The sequence below is a fragment of the Dama dama genome, chromosome 33 (genome assembly GCF_033118175.1).
Source record: "Dama dama isolate Ldn47 chromosome 33, ASM3311817v1, whole genome shotgun sequence".
Taxonomy (NCBI): domain Eukaryota; kingdom Metazoa; phylum Chordata; class Mammalia; order Artiodactyla; family Cervidae; genus Dama; species Dama dama.
This window is the reverse complement of record NC_083713.1, coordinates 8,325,196-8,352,680: the sequence shown is the minus strand read 5'-3', so window position 1 is coordinate 8,352,680 and position 27,485 is coordinate 8,325,196. Positions and strand designations below refer to the sequence as shown.

General features: G+C 53.0%; 1 protein-coding gene across 1 annotated transcript in view; it reads left to right on the top strand.

The window, feature by feature from the left end:
- LOC133050741 (liprin-alpha-1-like) overlaps window positions 1-27,485 on the top strand; it is a 46,994-nt gene that overhangs the window by 7,276 nt on the left and 12,233 nt on the right. Inside the window, 16 exon segments of the mRNA XM_061134996.1 lie at window positions 1,425-1,707; window positions 1,875-1,941; window positions 2,256-2,413; window positions 3,144-3,168; window positions 3,457-3,688; window positions 6,001-6,224; window positions 8,029-8,260; window positions 12,967-13,118; window positions 13,944-14,086; window positions 14,089-14,115; window positions 14,229-14,254; window positions 19,479-19,716; window positions 20,163-20,211; window positions 22,955-23,042; window positions 23,150-23,261; window positions 23,264-23,349. Coding sequence (XP_060990979.1) covers window positions 1,425-1,707; window positions 1,875-1,941; window positions 2,256-2,413; window positions 3,144-3,168; window positions 3,457-3,688; window positions 6,001-6,224; window positions 8,029-8,260; window positions 12,967-13,118; window positions 13,944-14,086; window positions 14,089-14,115; window positions 14,229-14,254; window positions 19,479-19,716; window positions 20,163-20,211; window positions 22,955-23,042; window positions 23,150-23,261; window positions 23,264-23,349 — 2,142 coding nt within the window.

The following is a 27,485-nucleotide window of genomic DNA, read 5'->3' as shown; positions in this document are numbered from 1 at the left end:
AAGATTGCTCTGTGGTTTCATGCTTGATTTCTTTCCGAGTATTTGTAAAAGAACAGTTCTGAATATCTTCTCCTTGTGGAGTTTTCGGACGGTGTGTCTGCTGTCATCATTGGCTTTGATTTCCTGACTCATCCTGTTGCCTGTTTAGCCGTCATCAATCCAGACTCCAGCCTCCCATCCCCCACCGGAGACTGTAGTTCACACATCCATCTCCCCTCCCCCATCCTCCCCCTTGCTCTGGTCATATCAGTGCTGTGTTCAGTTCGTCTGGTTTGTGCTTTGTCTTCGTGTCTCATTAAATGGTGATTTTCCCGCATAGCAGTAAGTTAGAGTTAGTGTATCACTATACAGTTAGAAGCATAATTTAGATGCATCATGCGCTGTATAGACAGCAGATGCCGCTCCCAAGCAGCCTTCAGACACCATCAGTGGCCGCTGCAGGGTACCCTGGAGGAGGAGTCTGCTGGTTCCCGTTGTGCCATCTGAAGGTGAGAGCAGCGAGAGGATGTGCTGACCGGGCTGATGGGGGTGAACCCATAGGCAGCCGGTTCGCTGGAACGGAGCAGGGATGATGGCAGGGGGTCCTGCAGCCCGCGAAGGGGGTGGTCAGGCCCTGGGGAGGGGTCGTGAGGAAGACAGGGGGCGTGGGCTGAGACCACGCGGCCAGGGAGCCGGCAGCCAGCACCTCGAGGCTGCCCCTCGGATGCTTTGAGGTCATGTGTGGGAGAGAAGGCAGGACCTGGGTTGAGAGTCGGACAGGGGGGAGACTTGCAGAGAGAAGGGTGTGAGGTGTGAGATCGGGAGGGCGGCACGGGCCCCAGCAGGCACTCTCCCGTGCGTCTCTGATGGCAGAGCCGCCCTTGCGGTGCGAGGGGCTGTCCCCCAGAACAGCCCGAGTACCTGTGCCCCGAGAGGACAGCCGCGGGGGGCTGGCCCTCCAGTCCCCTAGCTGCCCAGCTCGCTCCTGTCTGTGCGTGTTCAGACCAGCCTGGAGCACGGAGGGCTGGGAACCTGTGAGGACGGCACTCCTCGGGGAGCTAGTACAAGTGATGACCGCTGAGGTGGACCCAGCGGCTGCGGAGCTGAAGGATTTTTTCCTTCTTATTTTCCTTCAGCCTGCCCGATGGAGGCATGGACTGTTTTTAATTTTGGGTTTTTCTCTCTGACTCCATCAGCCCACCCTTGTGAATAACCTCATAGGATTGCCTTCCGTCCACGCTGAGACCTGAGTGTCACCAGGCCACCTAGGAACTGGATTCTCCTGCTGCCCGTTTCTTCAGTACTGCTCGCTTTAGAGATGGCCGTGTCTCATAAGCATGGCCGTTTCTCCAATGTCAAGGCTTCCATGTCAAATTGTGTTCGGTTCCTGATAGACGTGAGCTGTCCTGAATGTCGCTGATGAGCCGTGGTCCTCTCGTGCCCAGGTGCAGAGCCAGAGGGAGCAGGACTGGGAGTCCGCGCAGCAGGCCCGCATGGTGGCCAGCGTGGCCCAGGCCTTCGAGAGTGACGAGGATGTGTCTGACGGCGAGGGCAACGGGGTCACCCTCCTCAGCTCGGCCGGTCAGCTGCCGCCTAGTGGGCAGGCCGATGGCGACACTCTTCCTGTGATGCTTCAGGAGCCGCTGGACGCCATCAGTGAAGAGATCCGGTGGGTGCGCTTTAACTCAGCTCCCCAGAACCTGGGCTTCTCTGAGGAGCTGTCTTCTCGTACGAGAAGTCTGAGTGTTCCATAGTGAGAGAACTGACTTCAGGCCTGCTTCAAGGATTTTCAGTTCTGAGATCGCCCTTGATGAGAGAGCTCAGTGAGGCAGGGCGTTCTGTCCACAGCTGGTGTCAGCACTCTGTTGGGGGGCGTTGTAGGGTGTCCCCCCCAGCTCTGAGCCCCAAGGTGGGTGAGGTGCCGAGGCGGTGTCCTCTGCGGCCCGTGTGCCCCCCAGCCCTGTGGGTTCACCCTCCCGTGTCCATCGGAGACTCCCACGTTCTGGTGCAAAGCCACCTGGAACAGAAAAGCAGGGGTTTGGGGGTTGGCAAATTCCCACTCAGATCTGCATTGTCCTTTTTAACTTAATACAGTGTGAAGATTGGCTTGTTGTAAGACAGTGGTCCAAAGACATGGGTTTGAGTTATTCTCATCTCATCAGTATATTTAAGATGTTTTCTTCCACACCGTCTTGGCAGTTGTAACAGTTTACAGAACGGGATAGAACGCAAAGGCCCACCTCGTGGTGAGCAGCGGGCCTTGGGTCTGGGTGCAGCCGGGTGTCCGCGGGCCCCGAGGCCTGCCTGGGCCACACGCGCACAGTTACGCCCCTGTCCCGGGCCTGTGTCCAGAGCGGCCGCAGGCCGGTGACCGTGCGCAGGACCAGGCAGAGCTGCTGCTCAGATAGTTCTCGTCACGTCAGCCCAGGCCGAGGTGCCCGTCCGTGCCTGTGTGCCGAGCACGCGGGGCTCGGGGGGAAGGCAGGGGTGAACGGCAGAGCCAGCCATCGCAGGTGGTGGCGCCTGCACTTTTCACGCCTAGACAGACTGCTTCCTTGGCCTTGTGTCAGCTCAGACCAGCTCAGAAAGATGGGCTTTCCCCATCCCCACAGGAAATGTGGAACGGTTTTTTCCACATGAATATGTTTATTTTTACAGCAAGTTGTCAGGTAAAGTGAATTTTCCTTAGGCAGTAAGTTGACTTGTTTTATAAATGATAAATTCTGTCCATCAGCTTGCTCTCACAAGTGAGAAACTTTCAGGACTTATAGGTAGAATGAAGCTGAAGAGGTTATGACCTGCCAGAATCCTGTATTTTATTTTGGAAATCATTTTATAGGCATCATCGAGTATTTAAACTGCTATATAAAATCATCCACTACACGTTAGGGGAGAAGAGCAGGAAGCGTGAATGCTAGGTTAATGCGGCACATTGACATGAAGCCAGAAACTCGCACAAAGCTGGTGGAGAACTTCACCAAGTGATGTGTTTGTACATATTCAACCATTAAAAAAGAAAAATCCCCTCAGCACTTCATCTGGTGTGGGGACTTTTGTTTAGAAAGTCCAGCTTGTTCGTGAATCGCTGTGTTGGTTATATAGAGTTCCCGATTCCCAGTGGCAAAGACTTGAGGCCCTGACGTGCACCTCTGCCCTGAGAGCAGGGAAGATGAAGGTGGTCAACCTCAGGTATCTCCTCACAGGGAGAGAGTCGCCACCCAGGCCCCGTCAGAATGTTAGCGTAAATAAGTCAAATCAAACGTGAATGACCAGGGGCCAGTTTGCAAGACTCAGTGCTAAGTTATTCCAAGTTTGTGAATATTCAAGAGAGTTAAAGTCGAACCTTTTAGCCGAGATGTGAAATGAGCAGATGTTCCCGAAATTTGCTCATCGTGACACAGAATGCCAGCCCAAATTTGTTGTCCAGACACGGTCCTGTGCTGACGAGGGCAGCTGACGAGTTTTGCTCTCTTTTAGGTGGATCCAGGAGGAGAAGGAGAGCTCGGAGCAGCGGGCCGAGGAGACTGACAGCAGGGCGGGCGGGGCGCGCTTAGGCAGCCTTCGGCGTTTTAAGTCCCTGAGCTCCCTCAACCTGTGTCCTGCCTCCTCACTTGCCTGCTCCTGCCCGCCCAGCAGGGAGCGCTCCCCACCCCGAGGGAGGCAGCACAGCCCGGAGCTCCAGGGAGATCGGCTGGACGTCCTGACTCCGGTATGTGTCTGCCTCCTCCCTGCCGCATGCCTCCCCGAGCACACTGTTTTTCTTTCTTTCTTTTTTCTCTTTTTCCCCAGAAGAAAATCAGGTGCATTTACTATGCTCAGAGGTCTAAGACTTTTAAAGCTGCCTGGTCTTTAATCATTCCATAATGGCACAGGGACCAATCAGTCTTCATATTTGGACCACCGGCTTAGCACGCCATCATGAACTGAGCCAGAGCCTGCCTCTGGAGCGGTGGGCCTGGCTTGTGCTGGGCACGGTAGCGGCAGGGAAGTTTCTGTGGTCAGGGAGCAGACAGCGTCATGAAAGTAACCATAGGCCGCCCTCATGGCGAGTGAAAACCAGGCAGCACATTTTCCATCGGGGACGCGTGGCTGCAGGGTGCAGGGCATGTGGTGGCAACAGAACCAAGAATCTAAACTGGTCTGCTTGCTGATGGGCCTGGCCACGCGCTCCGGCCGGCTGTGCGTGTGGAACCAGTTAAAGACCCGGTGCCCCAGAGCCCCAGGGAAGAAGTCGGGCTGCCTCACTCTTCCGAGTCTCAGAAAGGGATGACGCCCTAGGGCTTCTGGTGACAGAGCGAGCCGCTCTAAAGCACATGTGCGGGCTTTCTTGTGTGTGGAGCCTCGGTTTCTGAGTGCATTGCTGTTTACCCCGTGAATCACGTGTACAACACTCTGCCTTGAAACTGCACTTGCATTATCCCTTTTTTCTGTTACCAGCCATTTCCTGTGAGCTGCGTGGTTATCATAGAGTTAAATTAACTGTGGGTCATTTTAGATGCAAGTGAAGTGGTAACTGGTCCATTTTGTGGTATTTTGACACACTCCTTTTATAACTTGTACCATAGCCTAAGTAGTTGATATTTAAAATTCTTGGAAGATTGCTCTGTGGTTTCATGCTTGATTTCTTTCCGAGTATTTGTAAAAGAACAGTTCTGAATATCTTCTCCTTGTGGAGTTTTCGGACGGTGTGTCTGCTGTCATCATTGGCTTTGATTTCCTGACTCATCCTGTTGCCTGTTTAGCCGTCATCAATCCAGACTCCAGCCTCCCATCCCCCCACCGGAGACTGTAGTTCACACATCCATCTCCCCTCCCCCATCCTCCCCCTTGCTCTGGTCATATCAGTGCTGTGTTCAGTTCGTCTGGTTTGTGCTTTGTCTTCGTGTCTCATTAAATGGTGATTTTCCCGCATAGCAGTAAGTTAGAGTTAGTGTATCACTATACAGTTAGAAGCATAATTTAGATGCATCATGCGCTATATAGACAGCAGATGCCTCTCCCAAGCAGCCTTCAGACACCCTCAGTGGCCGCTGCAGGGTGCCCTGGAGGAGGAGTCTGCTGGTTCCCGTTGTGCCATCTGAAGGTGAGAGCAGCGAGAGGATGTGCTGACCGGGCTGATGGGGGTGAACCCATAGGCAGCCGGTTCGCTGGAACGGAGCAGGGATGATGGCAGGCTGTCCTGCAGCCCGCGAAGGGGGTGGTCAGGCCCTGGGGAGGGGTCGTGAGGAAGACAGGGGGCGTGGGCTGAGACCACGCGGCCAGGGAGCCGGCAGCCAGCACCTCGAGGCTGCCCCTCGGATGCTTTGAGGTCATGTGTGGGAGAGAAGGCAGGACCTGGGGTGAGAGTCGGACAGGGGGGAGACTTGCAGAGAGAAGGGTGTGAGGTGTGAGATCGGGAGGGCGGCACGGGCCCCAGCAGGCACTCTCCCGTGCGTCTCTGATGGCAGAGCCGCCCTTTTGGTGCGAGGGGCTGTCCCCCAGAACAGCCCGAGTGCCTGTGCCCCGAGAGGACAGCCGCGGGGGGCTGGCCCTCCAGTCCCCTAGCTGCCCAGCTCGCTCCTGTCTGTGCGTGTTCAGACCAGCCTGGAGCACGGAGGGCTGGGAACCTGTGAGGACGGCACTCCTCGGGGAGCTAGTACAAGTGATGACCGCTGAGGTGGACCCAGCGGCTGCCGAGCTGAAGGATTTTTTCCTTCATATTTTCCTTCAGCCTGCCCGATGGAGGCATGGATGTATGTTTTTAATTTTGGGTTTTTGTCTCTGACTCGGTCAGCCCACCCTTGTGAATAACCTCATAGGATTGCCTTCTGTCCACGCTGAGACCTGAGTGTCACCAGGCCACCTAGGAACTGGATTCTCCTGCTGCCCGTTTCTTCAGTACTGCTCGCTTAAGAGATGGCCGTGTCTCATAAGCATGGCCGTTTATACAAATTTGGGGCTTCCATACAAATTGTGCTCGGTTCCTGACAGACGAGAGCTGTCCTGAATGTCGCTGACGAGCCGTGGTCTTCTCGTGCCCAGGTGCAGAGTCAGAGGGAGCAGGACTGGGAGTCCGCGCAGCAGGCCCGCGTGGTGGCCAGCGTGGCCCAGGCCTTCGAGAGTGACGAGGATGTGTCTGACGGCGAGGGCAACGGGGTCACCCTCCTCAGCTCGGCCGGTCAGCTGCCGCCCAGTGGGGAGGCCGATGGCGACACTCTTCCTGTGATGCTTCAAGAGCCGCTGGACGACATCAGTGAAGAGATCCGGTGGGTGCACCCGAACTCAGCTCCCCAGAACCTGGGCTTCTCTGAGGAGCTCTCTTCTCCTACGAGAATTCTGAGTGTTCCACAGTGAGAGAATTGACTTCAGGCCTGCTTCAAGGATTTTCAGTTCTGAGATCGCCCTTGATGAGAGAGCTCAGTGAGGCAGGGCGTTCTGTCCACAGCTGGTGTCAGCACTCTGTGGGGCGGTGTTCTGGCATTTCCCCTTCAGCTCTGAGCACCAAGGTGGGTGAGGTGCCGAGGCGGTGTCCTCTGCGGCCCGTGTGCCCCCCAGCCCTGTGGGTTCACCCTCCCGTGTCCATCGGAGACTCCCGTGTTCCGGTGCAAAGCCACCTGGAACAGAAAAGCAGGGGTTTGGGTGTTGGCAAATTCCCACTCAGATCTGCATTGTCCTTTTTAACTGAATACAGTGTGAAGATTGGCTTGTTGTAAGACAGTGGTCCAAAGACATGGGTTTGAGTTTTTCTCATCTCATCAGTATATTTAAGATGTTTTCTTTAGATACCGTCTTGGCAGTTGTAACAGTTTACAGATCGGGATAGAACGCAAAGGCCCGCCTCGTGGTGAGCAGCGGGCCTTGGGTCTGGGTGCAGCCGGGTGTCCGGGGGCCCCGAGGCCTGCCTGGGCCACACGCGCACAGCTACGCCCATGTCTCGGGTCAACGTCCAGAGCGGCCGCAGGCCGGTGACCGTGCGCAGGACCAGGCAGAGCTGCTGCTCAGATATTTCTCGTCACGTCAGCCCAGGCCGAGGTGCCCGTCCGTGCCTGTGTGCCGAGCACGCGGGGCTCGGGGGGAAGGCAGGGGTGAACGGCACAGCCAGCCATCGCAGGTGGTGGCGCCTGCACTTTTGATGCCGAGACAGACTGCTTCCTTGGCCTTGTGTCAGCTCAGACCAGCTCAGAAAGACGGGCTTTCCCCTTCCCCGCCGGAAATATGGAACGGTTCCATATGAATATGTTTATTTTTACAGCAAGTTGTCAGGTAAAGTGAATTTTCCTTAGGCAGTAAGTTGACTTGTTTATCAATGGTAAATTCTGTCCCTCAGCTTGCTCTCACAAGTGAAAAACTTTCAGAACTTATAGGTAGAATCAAGCTGAAGAGGTTATGACCTTCCAGAATCCTGTATTTTATTTTGGAAATCATTTTATAGGCATCATCGAGTATTTAAACTGCTATATAAAATCATCCACTACACATTAGGGGAGAAGAGCAGGAAGCGTGAATTCTAGGTGAATGCGTCACATTGACATGAAGCCAGAAACTCGCACAAAGCTGGTGGAGAACTTCATCAAGTGATGCGTTGTTACACATACAACCATTAAAAAAGAAAAATCCCCTCAGCACTTCATCTGGTCTGGGGACTTTTGTTTAGAAACTCCGGCTTGTTCGTGAATCGCTGTGTTGGTTATAGAGAGTTCCCGATTCCCAGTGGAAAAGACTTGAGACCCTGACGTGCCTCTCTGCCTTGAGAGCAGGGAAGATGAAGTTGGTCAACCTCAGGTATCTCCTCACAGGGAGAGAGTCGCCACCCAGGCCCCGTCAGAATGTTAGCGTAAATAAGTCGAATCAAACGTGAATGACCAGGGGCCAGTTTGTAAGACTCAGTGCTAAGTTATTCCAAGTTTGAGAATATTCAAAAGAGGGAAAGTCGAACCTTTTAGCCGAGATGTGAAATGAGCAGATGTTCCCGGAATTTGCTCATCGTGACACAGAATGCCAGCCCAAATTTGTTGTCCAGACACGGTCCTGTGCTGACGAGGGCAGCTGACGAGTTTTGCTCTCTTTTAGGTGGATCCAGGAGGAGAAGGAGAGCTCGGAGCAGCGGGCCGAGGAGACTGACAGCAGGGCGGGCGGGGCGCGCTTAGGCAGCCTTCGGCGTTTAAAGTCCCTGAGCTCCCTCAACCTGTGTCCTGCCTCCTCACTTGCCGGCTCCTGCCCGCCCAGCAGAGAGCGCTCCCCGCCCCGAAGGGGGCGGCACAGCCCAGCGCTCCAGGGAGACCGGCTGGGCGTCCTGACTCCGGTATGTGCCTGCCTCCTCCCTGCCGCATGCCTCCCCGAGCACACCGTTTTTCTTTCTTTGTTTTTTCTCGTTCTCCCCAGAAGAAAATCAGGTACAATTGCTATGCTCAGAGGTCTAAGACTTTTAAAACTGCCTGGTCTTTAATCATTCCCTAATGGCACAGGGACCAATCCGTCTTGATATTTGGACCACCGGCTTAGCACGCCATCATGAACTCAGCCAGAGACTGCCTCTGGAGCGGTGGGCCTGGCCCTTGCTGGGCACGGCAGCGGCAGGTCAGTTTCTGTGGTCAGGGAGCAGACAGCCTCGTGAAAGTAACCATAGGCTGCCCTCATGGCGAGTGAAAGCCGCGCAGCACATGTTCCATTGGGGACGAATGGCTGCAGGGTGCAGGGCATACGGGGCAAGAAAACCGACTCTGAACTGGTCCGCTTGCTGACGGGCCTGGCTGCTCCCTCAGGCCAGCTGTGCGCATGAAACCAGTTAAAGGCCCGGTGCCCCAGAGCCCCAGGGAAGAAGTCGGGCTGCCTCACTCTTCCGCGTCTCAACACGGGATGACGCCCTCGGGCTTCTGGTGACAGAGTGTGCGGCTCTAAAGCACATGTGCCGGCTTTCTTTCGTGTATAGCCTCGGTTTCTGAGTGCACTGCTGTTTACCCCGTGAATCACGTGTACAACACTCTGCCTTGAAACTGCACTTGTATTATCCCTTTTTTCTGTTACCACCCATTTCCTGTGAGCTGCGTTGTTAGCATAGAATTAAATTAACTGTGGGTCATTTTAGATGCATGTGAAGTGGTAACTGGTCCATTTTGTGGTCTGTTGACACACTGCTTTTATAATTGTATCATTGTCTAAGTAGTTGATATTTAAAATTCTTGGACGATTGCTCTGTGGTTTCATGCTTGATTTCTTTCCGAGTATTTGTAAAAGAACAGTTCTGAATATTTTCTCCTTGTGCAGTTTTCTGATGGCGTGTCTGCTTTCATCATTGGTTTTGATTTCCTGACTCATCCTGTTGCCTGTTTAGCCATCATCAATCCAGACTCCAGCCTCCCATCCCCCCCACCGGAGGCTGTAGTTCACACATCCATCTCCCCTCCGCCATCCTCCCCCTTGCTCTGGTCATATCAATGCTGTGTCCCGTTAGTCTGGTTTGTGCTTTGTCTTCGTGTCCCATTAAATGGTGTTTTTCCTGCATAGCAGTAAGTTAAAGTTAGTGTATCGCTATAGAGTTAGAAGCATTGTGTAGGTGGATCATGCACTACATAACCTGTGTAATCATAAATGAGATTATGCTTCCATGAAGAAATGCTCCTCTAAACGTAGAATTAATGGTCTTTTGACCCAATATCCTTTCGGTGTTGATGCTTGGAGTTTAGACGGTAAATCTGCTCAGTTTTTGCATGGTTAATGTCTCTCCTAGACTCTTGTACAAAGTATCTTTTATGGTTCATAAGATGTGAAGACTCCACTTGCTATTATGCTAGCTTTCCTTACAGATTTTCATGGGATGCCTGCTTTAATGGATTTATTCTGAGAAGTTTTATATCAAGTTCTAGGTAAGGATTTTACATTAATGTCCAATAGGTGGTTAGATTTGTTCAGGTTTAAAATAGGTATTATGGTAACTTCCTAATCAGTGAAATTACTACTTTAAAGTATAACGTGTTTTCTATTAAGGGAAACTAACTTATAGCAAATTTTGGCTGAGAACAGACAACTCTTAAGGCCCTTTGCTGACCAGAATGCTCTGCTTTAATAAATCATGATATTGTAATAGAATGGTATCTCCTGAGTAATAACTTATAGTGTTTCTCTAGTAAACCTTGAATAGCTCATTTCGCTTCTGTGGTTAAAAATATGCTCTGTTTCCAGCTCCATGTTCTCTAAGTCTTCATCTCACTTCTATGTTTGCCGTCATGTTTGCTTTACTGTATTTGCCTGTGACGCTTCTTGCATTTTTAGCATCAGAGTTGCAATCAATCTGGTTTCTGTTCATTTCTTTGCATGCATCTTTCAGCCTAGTGAGTTAAGGAAGCATCGTCGAAAGGTTAACTATTTAATAATATAGCATGCGTTTGTTTCTCTGTGAAGTATTAAAGAGTCCTTATCGTGTTACATGAATGAACATTATGTGGTTATGTACTGGTGAATAATTGACATTTTAATGGAAGTTTTGAAACTCATCCACCAGTTGAAATATGCTGATGGTTCTCTTGGTAATAGGTCATTCGGGGACTCTTGTAACAGTTTGCCTTTCTCCCACTTGTTTACCTTCTAATCAACTCATGCTTATTTATAATAGACATAGGATTATTTTTAAAATTTTCTTCAGTTATTTTTTGGCCGTGCTGCACAGCTTATGGGATCTTAGTTCCCCAACCAGGGACCAGGCCGGTGTCCCGGCAGTGAGAGTGCCAAGTCCTAACGTCTGGACCACGGTGGAATTTCCGCTCAGTGTGTTATTCAAAGAAACGGCTGAATCCGAGCCGAAGGTGGTAGCTTTGGGGGAAGCCAGTCTAATGACGGGGGTAGCAGTGTGCAGGAGCCTCTGTGTGCCAGGCAGCGTGGCGAGTGCTTTCCGAGCCTGTCATCTCATCTGGCAGACACCCAGGTGAGGGCCAGGCTGCTGTCATCCCCAGTCAGCAGACGTGGACACTGAGGCTGAGAGAGGCCGGGCCCCGTGCCCAGGCTTGCACACCCAGCAGTGTGGTGCGGACTGGTCTGATGAGAGCCTGGACACTTAACCCTGCTGCCATCCAGCCCCCTTTCCTCCAGAGGCCCTCGTGTCCCTCACAGCATCCCTGAAGGAGGGAGCATCAGGAGGGAGCTCGCTGCCTCTCCCCTCGGGTCCCTTGGATGAGCCCCTGTTGTTGAGTCCAGTGCCCCGAGGGCTGGCCGTCCTTGTCCCTCTCCCGCTCCCAGCCCGCTGACCGACCACTCCTGGGACCTTCCCGCAGGACTCGGGCAGCCGCGCTCCAGTTCACGCAGCTCAGTGCCCGGGAGCCCTTCTGCTGGGCCCTGCGGAGCAGCACTGTGCCCTGGGGCTGGTGACCTGGGTGTGCCGCTCACCGGCTCTGTGGCCTGCTGTGTCCTCCTGTTACGTGAGGACACCGTCCTGCCCATCCTAGTCACGTGGGCACCAGGGGGGCGGGCTTCCCTCCTGGGGGCAGGCAGCCAGGCTGGGGACCCAGAGGCCTTCCTCAGGAGGAGGCCCGGGGAAGGGGCTGGCCGCGGTCTCTGAGTTTGAGGCAGGTGTTTGTCTCCCCTGAGTCCACGGTCAACCCAGGCGTGTCACTTCCCACTCTTTCTGTTGTTTTCTGATTTTTATAAAGGCTTATTGTAACTTGAATTTGAGACTGATCCCTGTTCAGTTCCGTGGGGATAATTTCTAGCCTCTGTAGCCTTCTGTTGCCTGAGGGTTCTTGTTGGAGATCAGGGGAGGGTGCATAGTTTACCCAGCTGCTGTTGAACGGGCTCAGCTGTATTTTGCACTGAGTCACTTTGTTGTCACCAAGCTCCTGTGGGGCTGCAGTGGATCAGTATTCTTTAGAGAATCCCACTACAAAGGCACAGGTTAGTTGGTTAAAACAAGACACTCATTGTTTACAAAAATACTTGCCGTGCCTGTTTCCTGAAACTTCCCCTGGCTTAACCACACACCCAAATGTACTAGTGAGACCTGGCTGGACCCTGAAGGGGTTAATCTGTTCCCCACACTGTTACCACCACTGTCTTTCCTGTCCTCACACCCAGGACCAGCGGAAAAGCTGGGACTCCAGGAGAAACATCTTTTTTTTGTTTTTTAAATTGGTTTATGTTTTAATTGAAGGATAATTGCTTTACAGAATTGTGTTCTTTTCTGTCAAACCTCAGCGTGACTCACCCATGGGTATACATATACCCCTTCCCTTTTGATCCTCCCTCCCATCTCCCTCCCCATCCCACCCCTCTAGTCTCATACAAGGTCATCTCTGAGTGAAGACCTAGGGGTGCTCTATGTAAACCACAGTGAGCAAAGTACACTGGAACTGCGAGTGAGCACTTCAGTGTTAGCCCCCAGTCTGTCCGTTACTGAGGAATACGAGCCAGACACGTGGTGTTCGCATGCCAGGTGAGGTACCTTTTCTGTCTTTCCCCTGTTGTCCTGGGCTCCAGTAGGCTGCATCCTCACTACCAATGATCTTGGGTGGTGGCACAAGCTGTGTCCTTTGCTCCTTCAAACAGAAGGGTCTGGACGCCTTTGCTGAGAGGCTTCTTCCTCTTGCTGGTGGTGCTTCTGAGCAGCATCTGGCGATGAGCAGAGTGCTTTCATCAGGGCGGTTCATGCCATGCAGGGTTCACGGTGCTGGCGTCGCTCTGCTGTCCTGCCCGGCGGGGCCATCTGGTCGCTGGATTCCAGGGAGGGCGGAGCCCGGCTTCAGGGAGGCTCCCGTCCAGGGTGTCTGCACTCAGTCGGGTGCTCTCGCTGCCCCACGCCCCGCTTCTCTTGAACAAGACAGTCCTGTACGATGGCACTAAGCTGGAACAAGGGTGGTTTTTTGTTTGCTTGTTTTTTGTTTTTTTTTGTACTTGGAGGAAAGCATAGCAAATAGATTTACAAATAAGTTTCCGGTTATAATGTAAAGCCTGTGAGGTTGCCTTTTCTGACACAGTCTATCGTTAGCCAGTTTTACACTGCCATTTTACACCTGTCTCACTCAGCTGCCAGCTTTAATGGAAGAGGAAGAAGACGACGAGACCAGCATCAAAGGTGGAACCTCGAGCCCTGCCTCGCCACGGTCCCTTCGGCTGGACCGGCTGCACACGGGGGCGCTGCGCGCGGCCGGCCCCGAGGACGTCAGGGACGCCCGCAAGTAAGGGGCCTGCGCGCCTCGTCGTCAGTTTCAGGAGCCCTGCGCCTCTTCTCTTGAAAGAGTTAGAAGGATGTCTTTAAAGGAATCCCACTGGGTTCGGTGTCTGTGTTTAGTGGTGAACTTCAGGTGCTGGGTGAGAAGAGCTCAGTGGCCTTGCTGATTTTAGAAAACGTCCATCTCTACGATTGACCCCGCTGTGGGAGCTTTCTTCCTGCTCTTGCTAGAGGTCTGCCCCGCCCGGGGCGCGTTCCTGAGGGTGACGGCCCCGTGCCTCTCGGGTTCCCTCTTGAGGGTCCCTCCCTTTTCCTCAAGGGTCTCCTCTCAGGAGACTCCATCCCCTGCAGTGACTGACACTGTCCTCATTCAGACCACCGCCTGCTAAGCTCCCGTCCTCAGCCAGGCAGCACTCGACGGAGGGCACGTGTGGTCTCCTGACCAGCAGCTGTGCTGCCACGGCCGGGGACGGTCACCCTGCGGAGGTGGGGGGAGCTGCCCAGAGCAGGGGAGCTCGCCTTCTCTGGGAGCCTCGTCACCTGCCAAGCGGAGACCCTGAGGGAGGGTCGGAGTGCCCTCTGCACCAGCTGGCCTGGAGTCAAGCCCTCCCCGGGGGGAACTCCTGTCAGAGACTCTCAGCTTCCCGGGGCAGATGTCTGTGGCCGGGAGCCTGCACTGCTTGTGTGGAGTGTGGTTGGTGAAGGAGCCTCCACTGTGTGCTCGAGGTTGAGGTGCGGGTGTTGCTGGGTGGCCGGTTCTAACAATAGATCTTGAGGAGGGTTGTGTGTTTACATGAGGGCGCCGGTTAAAGGTCCTTCTCTCTCCCCGAAGCTCGACCGGCTCTCAGGACGGCCCCGGGGGCAACCCCAGCAGCAGCACCATCAGCCAGGACTCGCTGCACAAAGCCGCGAAGAAGAAGGGCATCAGGTCCTGCATCGGCCGCTTGTTTGGCAAGAAGTAAAAGGGCCGGCCTGGACTCCCGGCAGGGAGGCCTTAGGACCAGGTGGGTGCTTCCCCGTTGAGAGGGAGGAGGGCCTGCAGGCATGTCCCTTCTGTGTCTCCCCCGCTGCCCCACGAGGCTCCTGTCACTCACGCTCGGGGTCCTCCTGGGAGCAGGAGCGGAGGAGGCATCCGTCTTCTCGGTGGGTCCAAGATGATCTGATGAGTTAATGAGTGGATGGGTGGATGAATTATGTGTAGAGGGATGGATGGATGGATTAGTGAGTGGATGGATGGATGGATGGATTAGTGAGTGGATGCATGGATGAACAGATATCTGGCTTGATGGGTGGACGGAATTCATGAGTGGGTGGAATATGGACTAGTGAGTGTGTGTGGATGGTTGAAGAGATGGCTGGCTCGATGGGTGGATGAACGAAGCATGGAATGAATAAAGCAGATGTTTATACTCCAACGCTAGAAACCTATTCTATGAAGTTGATTGAGTAGGAGCTGGGCAATGATTCTTTCCTCCAGAACACTGACAAGTGTTTGGAAATGGCCTAAGTGCTCATCAGTGAGGGGTGAGGTCCAATCTCTGGACATCGCACAAGGAACGGCCCTCCTCCTCCTTCCTGCCACCTTCCTCATCCCCAGGAGCTCCTCAGGGGCTCTGCCCATGGCCCACGCCCCACCACACAGTCACGCAGGTCCTCCTGGGGTCTCCTCACCACACAGTGTTACCATTAGGCCCCCATCTCTCTCGGCTTCATCTCCTTGAGGACAGGGTATGTTCCTGCCTCTTCAGCCAGATATTTGTAGAGTGTCTTGTTTGTGCTGGGTGTGGGATATACACCCAGGGGTAAGTGAAACAAGATGTGGTCTGGACCACAGTTAAGACACAAGAGAGAAAAAGGAGCAGATTATTCAATGCTATCCCTAGTCTTAGTAAAGACAACGCTGAGATGGAAGGTGCATTGATTATATGCCAGATGCTGGGCGTCCCCCTTCCCAAGCAGGGGCTGCCACCTCCCAATTTACAGAGGAGGACACAGTGATGGTCACGCGGTCAGGGAGTGGTGAGGGCAGGTGCACACCCAGGCAGTGGGACCGTGCACTTTGCCGAGCCCCAGCCCCCGCTCTGGTGGATGCAACGGGAATGAGATGGTTCTATGGCGTCCCTGACTCAATGGCCTTGAGTTTGAGCAAACTCCAGGAGATAGTGAAGGACAGCAAAGCCCGGAGTGCTGCAGTCCACGGAGTGCCAAAGAGTCGGACACAACTGAGCGACTGAACTAAAGCCTGAGTGTGTGCTAAACTGCTTCGGTCGTGTCTGACTCTTTGCGACCCCAGGGAGTGTAGCCCACTAGCTCCTCTGTCCATGGGATTCTCCAGGCAAGAATGCTGGAGTGGGCTGCCATGCCCTCCTCCAGGGCATCTTCTTGACCCAGGGATCCAACCCACATCTCGTTATCTCTCACATTGGCAGGCAGGACCTTTACAGCTCGCGCCACCTGGAAAGGCCCCGTGAACGCTGATGCAGAAAAGAAGGGCTGCTCCTAAGTTAAACTGGAAGAGCAGCAAGCACAGGTTGTAACGAGGAAACCACACGATGAGCGACAACAGTGCGGACAGAAACAAGCAGGGACGCCTTCACCCACATAAAGAAAACAAGTGTGCCGTTCGGAAGAGGAGCCCGTCAGCCCTTGGAGGGACAGTTGGAACCAGAATGAAAACCGAGGCCGTGGTCAGCAGTGCCCACGCACACGGCCTGAGTGGCGTGGTGTCACTCACCGGGCTTCCTGCGTCCCCAGAGCTGCTGCCGGCGGTTACATCTCTGAGTGCTAGGCCGGCAGCGTCCCCGAGTGAGCTGAGGCATCGCTGCTGTCCTTGCAGTGCTGCTGCGGGGCCCTCTGTGGGCGGCCACCCTCGTCCCCTGCCCCGCCACCCGCTGGGGCCTGGCTGTCCCCCTGGGATCCTTTCAGCCCCTGAGCATGGGTGTTCCCAGGCCTCTGCCTAGCCGGACTGGGACGCAACTCAGGACTTGGGCTTGAGATATCAAGGCGACCGTGAATCTGGAAGGACACTGCCCTGGGGCCCGTGAGAGAGCAGGAGAGCAGAGCCCCCACGGGGAGAAGCAGAGCTGGGGAGCGTGCCCACAGCACCGCTGCCTCCTGCACAAGTGCCCCCTCGCCACTCCTTGACCTGAAACAGACCCCAGCTGCTGCTGCTCCGCAGGTGATTCCTACAGATGCACCTCCTGCAAGAGCTGTTGTCCTGCTGCTCGGGGGCTGCCTGAGTGTGCTGAGGAGGATCAGACAAGTGGGGCTGCCATGCCTGATTCTGGGGGAGGGCTTGACGCTGGACTAGGGCCAGATGTTGAGGGGGTACGTCTGATGCTGGGGAGAACGTCTTGTGCTAGACTAGGGTCAGAAGCTCGGGGAGAGCCTGTTGCTGGCCGAGTGTCTGATGCTGGACTAGGGCCTCATGCTGGGGGGGGGGGGACTTCTGATGCTGGACTAGGGTCTGAGGCTGGGGGAATGTCTGATGCTAGACTAGGGTCTGAGGCTGGGGGAATGTCTGATGCTAGACTAGGGTCTGATGCTGGGGGAGGGCCTGTTTCTGGGCGACTGTCTGATGTTGCACTATGGTCTGATGCTGGGGAGGGCCTGATGCTGGGCTAGGGCCTAAGGCTGGGGTGGGGGGAACTTCTGATGCTGGACTAGGGCCTGATGCTGGGGGAGGAGGGCCTGATGCTGGGGCGCGGAGGGGGAAAATCTGATGCTGGACTAGGGCCTGATGCTGGTCTAGGGCCTGATGCTGGGGGAGGGTCTGATGCTGGACTAGGGCCGGATATTGAGGGGGTACGTCTGATGCTGGGGAGAACGTCTTGTTCTAGACTAGGGTCAGAAGCTCGGGGAGAGCCTGTTGCTGGCTGAGTGTCTGATGCTGGACTAGGGCTTCATGCTGAGGGGGGACTTCTGATGCTGGACTAGGGTCTGAGGCTGGGGGAATGTCTGATGCTAGACTAGGGTCTGATGCTGGGGGAGGGCCTGTTGCTGGGCAACTGTCTGATGTTGCACTGTGGTCTGATGCTGGACTAGGGCCTGATGCTGGGGGAGGAAGGCCTGACGCTGGGGCGGGGAGGGGGAAAATCTGATGCTGGACTAGGGCCTGATGCTGGGGGAGGGTCTGATGCTGGACTAGGGCCAGATGTTGAGGGGATACGTCTGATGCTGAGGAGAACATCTTGTGCTAGACTAGGGTCAGAAGCTCGGGGACAGCCTGCTGCTGGCCGAGTGTCTGATGCTGGACTAGGGCTTCATGCTGAGGGGGGACTTCTGATGCTAGACTAGGGTCTGATGCTGCGGAAGGGCCTGTTGCTGGGCGAGTGTCTGATGTTGCACTAGGGTCTGATGGTGGACTAGGGCCTCATGCTGGGAAGGAATGTCTGATGCTGTGGGGCGATCTGATGATGGTGGGCAGCCTGCTCCCAGATGTACGCAGAGTTGTGATTATAAATCTCTATGAGAAATAAAAAAAAAAATCTCTATGAGAAATCTTTTTTTCATACTTTCCTGACCGCCTTTGTATGTTCTTTCTTTGTGAAGCATAATTGCTGTGCAATATTGGTTTGATTTCTGCCGTAAATCAACATGAATTAGCTCTAGGTGTGCGTATGTCCCATCCCTCTTGAATCTCCCTCCCACCTCGCCTTGCTACCTTCTTCTTTCTGTGGGTATATGAATAATAAAGAGTGTTGACTAAATTGACATAGAAAGCTCCCACACACAAGCGTGCACACGCACACTCCCTAGTGCATTCCCCTGGCCAGCCCGCCAGGGCACCCTCGGTGAGCCTTGTCACCTGCACTCTCTTCCCACCCTCGGCCCGCTGCCCTCGCCTCTGCAGCAGAGGGGCCCTGGCCCCGAAGATGCTGAAGTGATGGAGCCTCTTGTCTCCGGATCCAAGGGCATGAACACCCCGTCGGTCATCCTTTGGGGACACCTATACTTCCGCCTTCTAGCCTTTCCATTCTCTCCATCCGTTTCTCTTACCAGAATGTCCATGTGATGACACGGGCTCCCATTACCAGCTCTGGCCTGTTCTCAGGGAGAGTCCAGCTTTCCCTCGGCACTCTTAAGTGGCAGTGGGAAATTTGGCTTCAGTACTTTATTGAAAGAAAGCAATAAATAATACTGTGATAAAAATTGTTCCAAAGTAAACTGTATGTACTTTCTCACATATTCAGGAAGTTCACAAAATATTAACAGAAAAACAGAATGGTAACAATGAACTGTACAGGTAAACTGAAGGCACTACCCACATGTAAAGAGACATGCCGTCTCTGTCTACCAAGCTATCAGCGGCATCATAAATAACACACCGTGATCTGAACGCATCTCTTGCTGGCTTTTTTAATGTGCCACTGAACAAGTAAAAGTTACATTTGCTACTTATACAATCCAGAATGGCTATGTCATCAAAATCTAAAAGTGTATGCCTAGATCCATTCTTTAAACAAGTTTACAAACAGATGTAAAAAGATGGTTTACAGAAGAAAAAGGAGGCCTTTGTCAGAGCTGCATCATGCTGTCTGTCTGTCGGGGATGTGGCTCCTTCACCATCCAGCACATCGGCTCCGCAGCGGGCGCAGGGCATCGCGATTGGTCCCGGAAGAGTCTCAGTGGAGAGGAGGGATCCGGGTCCACAGAGGCCAGGTTGTGGGAGAGATTGTCATAGGCTTCTTCTAGTCATACTTTCAGCCCAGATTTCAGTAGAAGCTCACACTCAACACCCGTACTTTTACATCACTTCACGCTGCAGACAAAAAGCATTTCTTGCTGGAAAAAGTACAGTTTAGGTCAGTCGTTAAAATGCGACCATTGGTTGAAATTAAGTTTGCTCATTTCAGAGTGATTGTTGGAGAGCTTGGTTACATTCTGGAAGGATAATGCACACCGTGTCATGATGGTTTTACAATCGCAGGAAAACCCCTTCTCTCATGGTTTATCATTTAAAAATCAAACAAGAATAATGACAATAAATGCATCATTTACAAAAGCCCTATGTTTGTTCATAGGCTTTATACAGACAAGCAGTACAGTACATTCATTTGAAAGACTAAAATCAGGTATCAGAAGATGAATTGATCTGAAAGGATATTTATAGCCTGAATATACAAGAATAAGTATCTATCTAAATGAAGTCATAAGTTTACATAAAGATAAGAAACATTAAATTCTAAAATATTTTCTCTCTGGTATGCATGAATTTTTCACTAATGAAAAACCCTGTAATGAAATCTCTTCAGGTCCATATAACAAGTAGTAACAGATTAAAGATTGCACTGCCGCGGTGGGAGGGACACCCGTGCCCAGGGACGCTAGGGAGCCTCGGGCCGTGGTCTGACCACTCCTGCGGCAGCGGGGCGCCAAGGTCACGTTCTCTGCCGCTGAGGGCTCTCCAGGGCCGACCTCCGGAGACCCGCCGACCCTCCACTCCCAGGGCGTGGCCTCCGTGCCCCCTCGGGACCAGGCCGGCCTGTGCTCACCCCGAAGCTCAGCAGGAGTGAGTCCTGAGTGTGGCGGAGTCCAGCCTCTGCGTTCCCGCCACGCTGCCGGGTCCCAGGAGCGCGGGAGGAAGCGTGTAAACCCAGAGTGCGGTCAGTCGTGGAACATCACACGGGCTGGAGGACACACACACTCACTCCCGCAGCAGCGCCCACTCCTACTCAGGGTCTGGGGAAACTTCTAGAGGGTGGATGATCCAGAGAGAGCGAGCCTGGGGGCTGCCACATGGGGGTCCCTGCCACCCGGGGTGGGGGTGGGGGCGGTCACACTAGAGCAGCAACGGCACATTCGATGACAGAAGCGCCGACATGGGGACAGCCACTGCACGTGACCAGCTGCCAGCCTCTCCTTAGACCTCCAGATTCACAGGGCTCCAGATTCACAGATTTGACACAGTCTGTTGTTACCCAATTTTACATTTGCCTCATTCCCTCAGCTGCCAGCTTTACGGGAAGAGGTACGAGATGACAAGACCACTATCAAATGTGAAGCCTCGACCCCCACCTCGCTCTGGTCCCTTCGGCTGGACCGGCTGCAGACAGGATGCTGTACACGGCCAGCCACACGGACGTCAGGGACGCCTGCAAGTAAGGGGCCTGCGCGCCTCATCGTCAGTTTCAGGAGCCCTGCGCCTCTTGTCTTCAAAGTGATGGAAGGATAATTTTAAAGGAATCCTACTGGATTCGGTGTCTGTGTTTAGGGGTGTGTGTGTGTGTGTGTGTGTGTTCTGGTAGGCAGGTTTCTCTGGAGCTGGTGTTAAGGTGGACGTCTAACTCTGTGTGTGTGTGCGTGTGCATGCGTGCACAAGTGGGTAGTTCTTTGTTGCTACGCATGGCAAATCTAGGGTGTTCTGGTGGCTTCATAGAGAACAATTCAAAATACAAAGATTTTCTGAACACAGTGGGTGATCTCAGTTCTGTCAGTCAGCCAGAGACAACATTGACTACAGGGAAAATGCCTTATCTATAAAACGTGAAAACTATTTTAGTGTTCCAGAAAAAATATCACTTGAATATAGTTTAACATTTATGGCATTATAGATGTGAGAATGAGTTGGTTTCTCAAAACTGTTTTCTTTCTATTAAGGCCCGATTTGTCTCAAAGGTATTCTTTTAATTGCTAAATTTACGCAGCCGACGCATCCACTTTCAGGCAATTGTTCAGGGTTGGTGAGTCTCAGATTTTCATGTTCCGTGGAAACTCCCGGGGAGAGCACTGCAGGCGCAGCAGGTGCTGGACGTGCTCCGTGAGGAGTGGAGGCCGAGGCCGCCGGGGCCGTCCGAGTCCCTGTGGGTCACGCGGTGTCCTGGGCGTGCGGGGACACCCCCGGGCCTCACGTAGCTCCTGCTCTCAATGCTGTCTTTCCTCTTCCCCTTGGCGCCATCTCGCAGGGGAAGCCGAGTCAGCAGGCTTGCTGAGCTGTGTGTGTCCTGAGGCCTCCCCGTGGGACTCGGCCCCAGCTCCAGGCTCTGAGCCGCGCAGCGCTGCAGGGCTGGGGCCCGGTGCTGGTGAAGGGGAGCCCTGCGAACCCTCGTAGGAGGTGCTGGGCTGTGCGGACGGTCAGTCTCAGAAAACAAGGCCACACCTGTTGTCTGGGTGGTGCCCCGAGTGTGGCATTTGATGGGAAGAGGCTCACACAGCATCTCGTTAGGAAAGACAGCTTGACCGCGGTGCTCATGTTCTGCTTTAACGCGCCCGTTGTCATCCACAGACGGTGTGACTTTCTCTCGGGCCTGTCTGTTCCCCATAGAATTCACCGTATTTCTGAATGTCTTTCTCCCGTGACTCTAATTTTAAGGCGAGGAAGCATGCCACGTCACTTTACTGCTAGAGCAAGTGTTTTAATGAATTGCACTTGGGGACTCGGACTTGAATTTGATCCTCGAGGGGGCAGAGGAGAGCCCAGCTAAGTTGCCCTGCAGTGCGGCCCGAGCAGGGTCATCGCAGCATTCCGCAGAGCAGGCAGCCCCCCAGGCTCGTCTCTCAAGCCGTCTCTGTAAAGAGAGGTTTCAGCTGAGAGTGAGCCGGTGACAGCAGAGTGGTGCGATATCTTACAGCCGAGGAAATAAACTCCAGCAGAAGCCAGGCGAGTCTTCCGTTTGCTTCTGGATGGTGGTTGTGGTTGGGACGCCAACTCCAGGCATGTGGTATATGCCTCGTTCCCCTGGGATATGGGAATTTTAAAAGTTTGCCTTTTCAGAAACTCTCCTTGAGCTATTAAGGGGCTTCCCCAGTAGCTCAAACGGTAAAGCGTCACCTGCAATGTCAGAAACCTGGGTTTGATCCCTGGGTTGGGAAGATCCCCTGGAGAAGGACATGGTAACCCACTCTAGTACTCTTGCCTGTAAAATGCCATGGACAGAGGAGCCTTCTAGGCTACAGTCCGTAGGGTCGCAAAAAGTCGGACACAACTGAGAGAATTCACTTTCACTTTCACTATTGAGCTATTAAGACACACGTTGTTTTTTCGGGTATAATTATTCCTAGAAAATAGGATATTTACTATTCTAGGAAACCCAAGGTTGACTTAAAGGAAGAGTTACTTGAAATTTGATGTGAAACATTTGAGCTTGAAGCATACATAGACTTCACAGTCTTAAGTAAAGTCGCATGCTATCTGAGTGTCTTGTAAAGCTGCTGTGTTTCTTTAGGGAATTCCCTGGCAGTCCAATAGCTATGACTCTGTGCTTCCACTGCAGGGGTCTGGGGTTTGATCCCTGGTTGGAGAACGAGGGAACCGCAAGCCACACAGCACCCTAGCCAAGAGAATAACCAGGGTCTTAATGCAGCACACAGCTAATCAGCGGAACAGCGGCATGGGAGAGCAGCAGCCCCACCCAGCCATCCCCTTGCTCACTGGGTGAGTTCTGTGTGGAAAGTCTGCGTTGCTCCGCGTGGGTCTGTTGTGCAATGCTGTGCATCCCAGAAGCTCTCTCAGGGCCAGGCTCCTCTGCTCAGGCCCTGCTGTGGTTTCCTCTTCTACATATCTGTCCTCACTGTTTAGAAAGGGGAGAGTGGATGTTTCTCCTTGACTACCCTCCTCCCTTGGATGTGCAGACTTCTGAACCTTTAAGGTTGGCAATAACTCTTTCCTCCTGGAAGGAGGTGATTCTGTAGGGAATTGCGGGGAGTCATTCAGCATTCTATGACTCAGGCGTTCTTTGTAAAATGTCTGAACTGTCATTAAGTAGATGGTTTAGAAGATTAACGGAAAATGAGGAGATACGTACTGTTTCACTGTTGCACATTCATAAAGAGAATAAATACCTAGGTTAACTTGTTTGATATCAGTGTGTAGTAGTGATTCTTGAATTTTGAATGTCTCGTTACTTGTGGGCACGAGCTGCTTCAGGAAGCCTGGAGACAAGGCTTGCGTTTTGCACAATGGGAGGGGCCGGCTGCTGTGGTCTGGCGGGAGGTGTGTATGCGCCCCCACCCCATGCCCACCCCACCCCGTCCTGGGCTGGGAGCGTCAGTCCCTCCACAGCCACGCATAACCTCCTGCCTCGTGTCTCCCGTCCGCAGCTCTGGGTCGGGATGCCGGCCTGGTATGTGGCTGCTTGCCCAGCCAGCGTGAAGAACGACGCCATCATGTCCGCCCTGTTGGGCACAGGGATCCAGCGTGAGATCGGCATCAGCAACCGCTGCGCCAGCTGAAGCTGCGGCTGGCGATCCGGGAGATCACGTCCCTGAGCAGCCCCTCCGCCCCTCCCACGTCCAGAACCGTGCACCTGCCCCCTTCCGTAGGGAGAGCTCACCCCCTCCCCTCCGCGTTTGTATCGCTTCTGGGCTTTTCTATACAGACGTCCGCTGCTCCAGCTTAAAGTTCTAGCATTCAAAACCGTGACAGCTTTTCATTGTGGCAGTTGTGTTGTTAAAAGATAGAGGATGGAATACTTCAGACAGATTATTTTTGTAACAGCTGGGCTGCAGTGGCATTGTAACAGAGAAATGGGTGTTTTTGAAAACATAAAAAAGGGAGTTTTGAAAATGTGAAAACTGTAACAAAAGGAAGTTTTTGAAAATGTATTAAAACACATGGAAATATAAATGTCAAGAAAGTGAAAGAGAAAAGGCTTAGCCCCCAGGCTGCATTGCTTTCCCCTCATTTGACTTGTCTGGCCTGTGCTCTTCAGCAGTTTCCTTTTTGGGAGCTGTAGACCCTGGGCTCTCGGGGTTTTAAGAGTCCGTACATCTGCCAGTTCACACCAAGTCGTGTCGTGTTCATCCAAGTTTCCTCCACGTGGGAAACCTTGAAAGTCCTGTAAGAGGGTCCTCCTCGTTGGAAAAGTTAAAGCAAATCTGGTGCAAACATGGCTTGCCGCCAGGAGATCAGCGCCGGCCAGCTCCTCATTTCTCGAGTGCGGACTGAGGACACAGCCCAGTCGCCAAGCTCGGTATGTCCACTCTGGAAAGGAACCCTGGTGAGGAGACGTGGCCTCCCAGACGTACCTGCCCTGAGGAGCTGCCCTGGCTCAGCTCACGATCATTGCACACGGAAAGCGTGAAGGCTTTCTCGTCCGTCTGGCCTCTAAGTGCGAGCGTGACGGTGGTGAGCTCACCCCGCACAGATGCGCTTGTTCTCAGCATATCTGCTCCGCTCTCTGTGCCCCGGAGGGCTCACCAGAGCCACCTTTTGAGAAATGGAGGTGCTGAGAGTTCCCCGGAGGTTTGATGAAGAGTCTCAGTAAAGGAGCTTCTTATGAGTTGAGTTTAACCGGCGGTGACCACAAGCAGCAGCCCCCGGGAGGAGGCTGCTCCCCGGGGATGGGGTACAGCAGCTCCCCAGGAGCCCGCCCGCCCCCTGGGGGCTCGGCTGTCTCAGCCGGCGATGCCGCGGGGTGCCGTTGCTGGAGCCCCCGCAGCTTCCTCTGATACAGAGAGACCCAGTCCCTGGCGGGCACCTGCTCAGGGCCGTGCCCCCAGAACCCAGAGCTGGCCGCTGTGCCCTGCCTGGGCAGGAGCCTTCTAAGCGCGCGGCGTTCACAGCTCCTGGAGAATGCTCCCTGCACTCAGCGGCGCCCCCGGGCGCTCTGTCCTCTCGCCGTCTCCCCTGGCTCAGGCGGTCAGCGCTGCAGGCGAAGCGCTGGGGCTCCCTCCTTGTGGCTGGGACCCAGTGTTAGGAGGGCAGGGTCGTTCCAGGAGCAGGCCTGGCATGTTCTCCCTGCGCTGATGATGGGGCGGTGGGGGCCGGCCTCTGCCCCCGCCCGCCCCTCCGCGCCCGGGCTCCCGGTTCTGCCACCTGTCCTCTCTGCCACTGCTGCCCTGGATGGGGTGTGGCTGGTCCCGGGGCCCCCTAGACCTCAGGAAACGTCTGGTGAGCACAGGAGATGGAGGCACTCATGGCCACGCCGCCAACCGCCAGTCCCGCGCGCGCTGCTCTCCCTCCCCGGGCGGCCCCACCTCAGGGCGGCCGTTCTCGGCCTTTTGGTGGAAAACAAAAATGTCGTTTCACATTCCATTTGTTCTGGATCAGTGTCTCTCTTAGGTATTGGTTAAACATATGAATAATCCATATTTAATCTTACGTTGTGTTTGTTTCAGGAACTTGAAGTTGGTAGACTTGCTCCCTGTAGAACAGACTCGATGCCTGTCTCCCTTCTGGGACCGCGGTTGAGCCCTGGGGCCTAGTGTTCTCTTCTGTGGGTGTGCTTGCTGGGGTGGGGGTGGGGGGCGCTCTTTGCATGAGATGTTGGGATTGAGGCCTTTGCATGGCTGCTGCCTGCTGCTCTGACCCTGTGACGCTTGTCTCCAAGTTCGGTTGCCCCTCCCCTGCAGAGTGAAGGTGCTCCTGTCCCCCACTCACCAGTCCTAATCGTTCTGCTCTTTTGTATCCCTAACCAAGTAACATCAGGAGGATGAGGAGGGAAGCTGGGCTCAGGTTGGAGACTTTCTGTAATGTATTCTTCACTATATATATAGCAACAAAAAGAATGGGAGGGTGAGAATTTGTAATTTACTTTCCTTGATGTTTTCAACACCTTGATTTAGTCAGAATACTGGTAACGATTTGAAAGCATTAGCTGAAGCAAAGCAAAAGATTAAAGAGAACGTCTCATGGACAGTTTTGAACATCTCTGGTAGTTAATTCTCATGGACATAAATCTCTTTGATACACGTTCTTTCCTGCAAAGCCCTATGGCTTGGGCAGCTACTTGGGTGGTGTGTTTCAGTCCCCGGTGGGGTAGCGTCAGTTACGAGATCTGCTAATGAGAAAATCATGTTTAAATAAATTTCCAACACAAGAGTTGCCATAGAGACGCTGCCTCTGTCGGTATTTACCATGGACTGTCCTAATCCTATGTGTTCCAAAGTCTTTCCTACTGATGGACTTCTCAGAAATTGAGCCTACTCTTGCTTAATGCACATGTTGAATTTTTAGGTCCCCAGTTGAACTCAAAAGCAAAAACTCTGTCACAACTGTTTTGCAACCTTGCTTTGAGACAGTTTGATTGAAAACAGTGATTTTCCTGCCTGTGACCCCACCGACTTTGTTCTGTGACACTCGACAAGTCGAAGTCTACCAGGTGTGGGCAGGAGTTTCCCTGAGGGGCTCCCTGGTGGCAGTGCTGTGTATGGACCCTGAAAGATACCTGTGTAACCAAAGAATCAAAGGAATTCTGAATCAGAGTTTTCCTGACCACAAGCTGAGAGGTGAAACACCCATTTCCCTCTATTTGTGCTTCAGAAGTAAAGCCAATTATATCACTTAACAGAAGAGCAAAGTGGCTATAATATGATTCTGTGAACTCCCTCTCCCCTTGATGCTGGGAGCCGTTATGGGGGGGTCCCGCCCGTGACAAAGTCATGAAGAAAATACTGGGCAGGCAAGGCCATCCGGGACCCCATCCGTGACGAGGTCACGAGGAAAACACCTGACAGGCAAGGCCGTCTAGGATAAGGGACCCTCCAGGTTGGCCTCGGCCTCTACCCTACCCTATATCCTCCCCCTTTATCTGCTGTTGTTCTTATTTGCCCTGCTGCAGATTCTTGTGTTGCCTGCCGAGAACTCACCTGCTCTTCTTTCACTGAATAAAGACCAACTTAAAAGCTAATTAATAAATCTCCTGGACACTGGTACCCTATGAAGGGGCCAGGGATGAAGGAAATGCTTCAATTCAATCCCTTTTGCTGGCATTCTGGCTTGTTTGATAAATATGTGCTCTCATTGCACAAAATGCTCATGATTGTTCTAAACATCCTAAGCACAGTACACTAACAAAAGAAACTATTAAGCATAGGCCCCTTCGCGGGGTGAGAAAAGCTCCACAAATATTATAGCCACATATACACCTAATAGAAAATAGTTTAGATAGAGATTAGCTGGCGACTTCTTGCAGGTAATTAAGTTTTAGACTAAGAGCCTATTTTGTGCCATATCTGCTGTTTTTGCAATCCTTTGCATTTCTGTTCTGTGAAAAATGTAATCCTATCTAGTTCCCATGGAGATGACACCTAATAGAAAGAAAATAGATTAACCACAAAAAAGACAGGGTCGGCTACTGAAGTTGCTTAAAGTTGCACCAGGTGCAAGCCATAAATTGTCAACAGATCTGAAAGCCAAAAGATATTATACATAGAGATTAACCATTAATAATGCCCTAATAGGCACAGAGCCCTTTGGGGGGTGAAGAAGCCCTATTACAAAATACAAAAAATATTGTTTTAAAAGTGGTTATTAGATCAACGTTAGATTGATGTTAATGTGCTGAGGTTGTGCAGTAGAAACTATTGTTAATGTAGTTGCAGATCTAGTAAAATAAGAGTTTAGCCCTAGTGTAAAAACAATAAGATAATTGTTAATTTTAACCAAGAGCGCTAAACAGGGGCTGCCTCACCAGAGCCACAGAGTCTTTGTGTG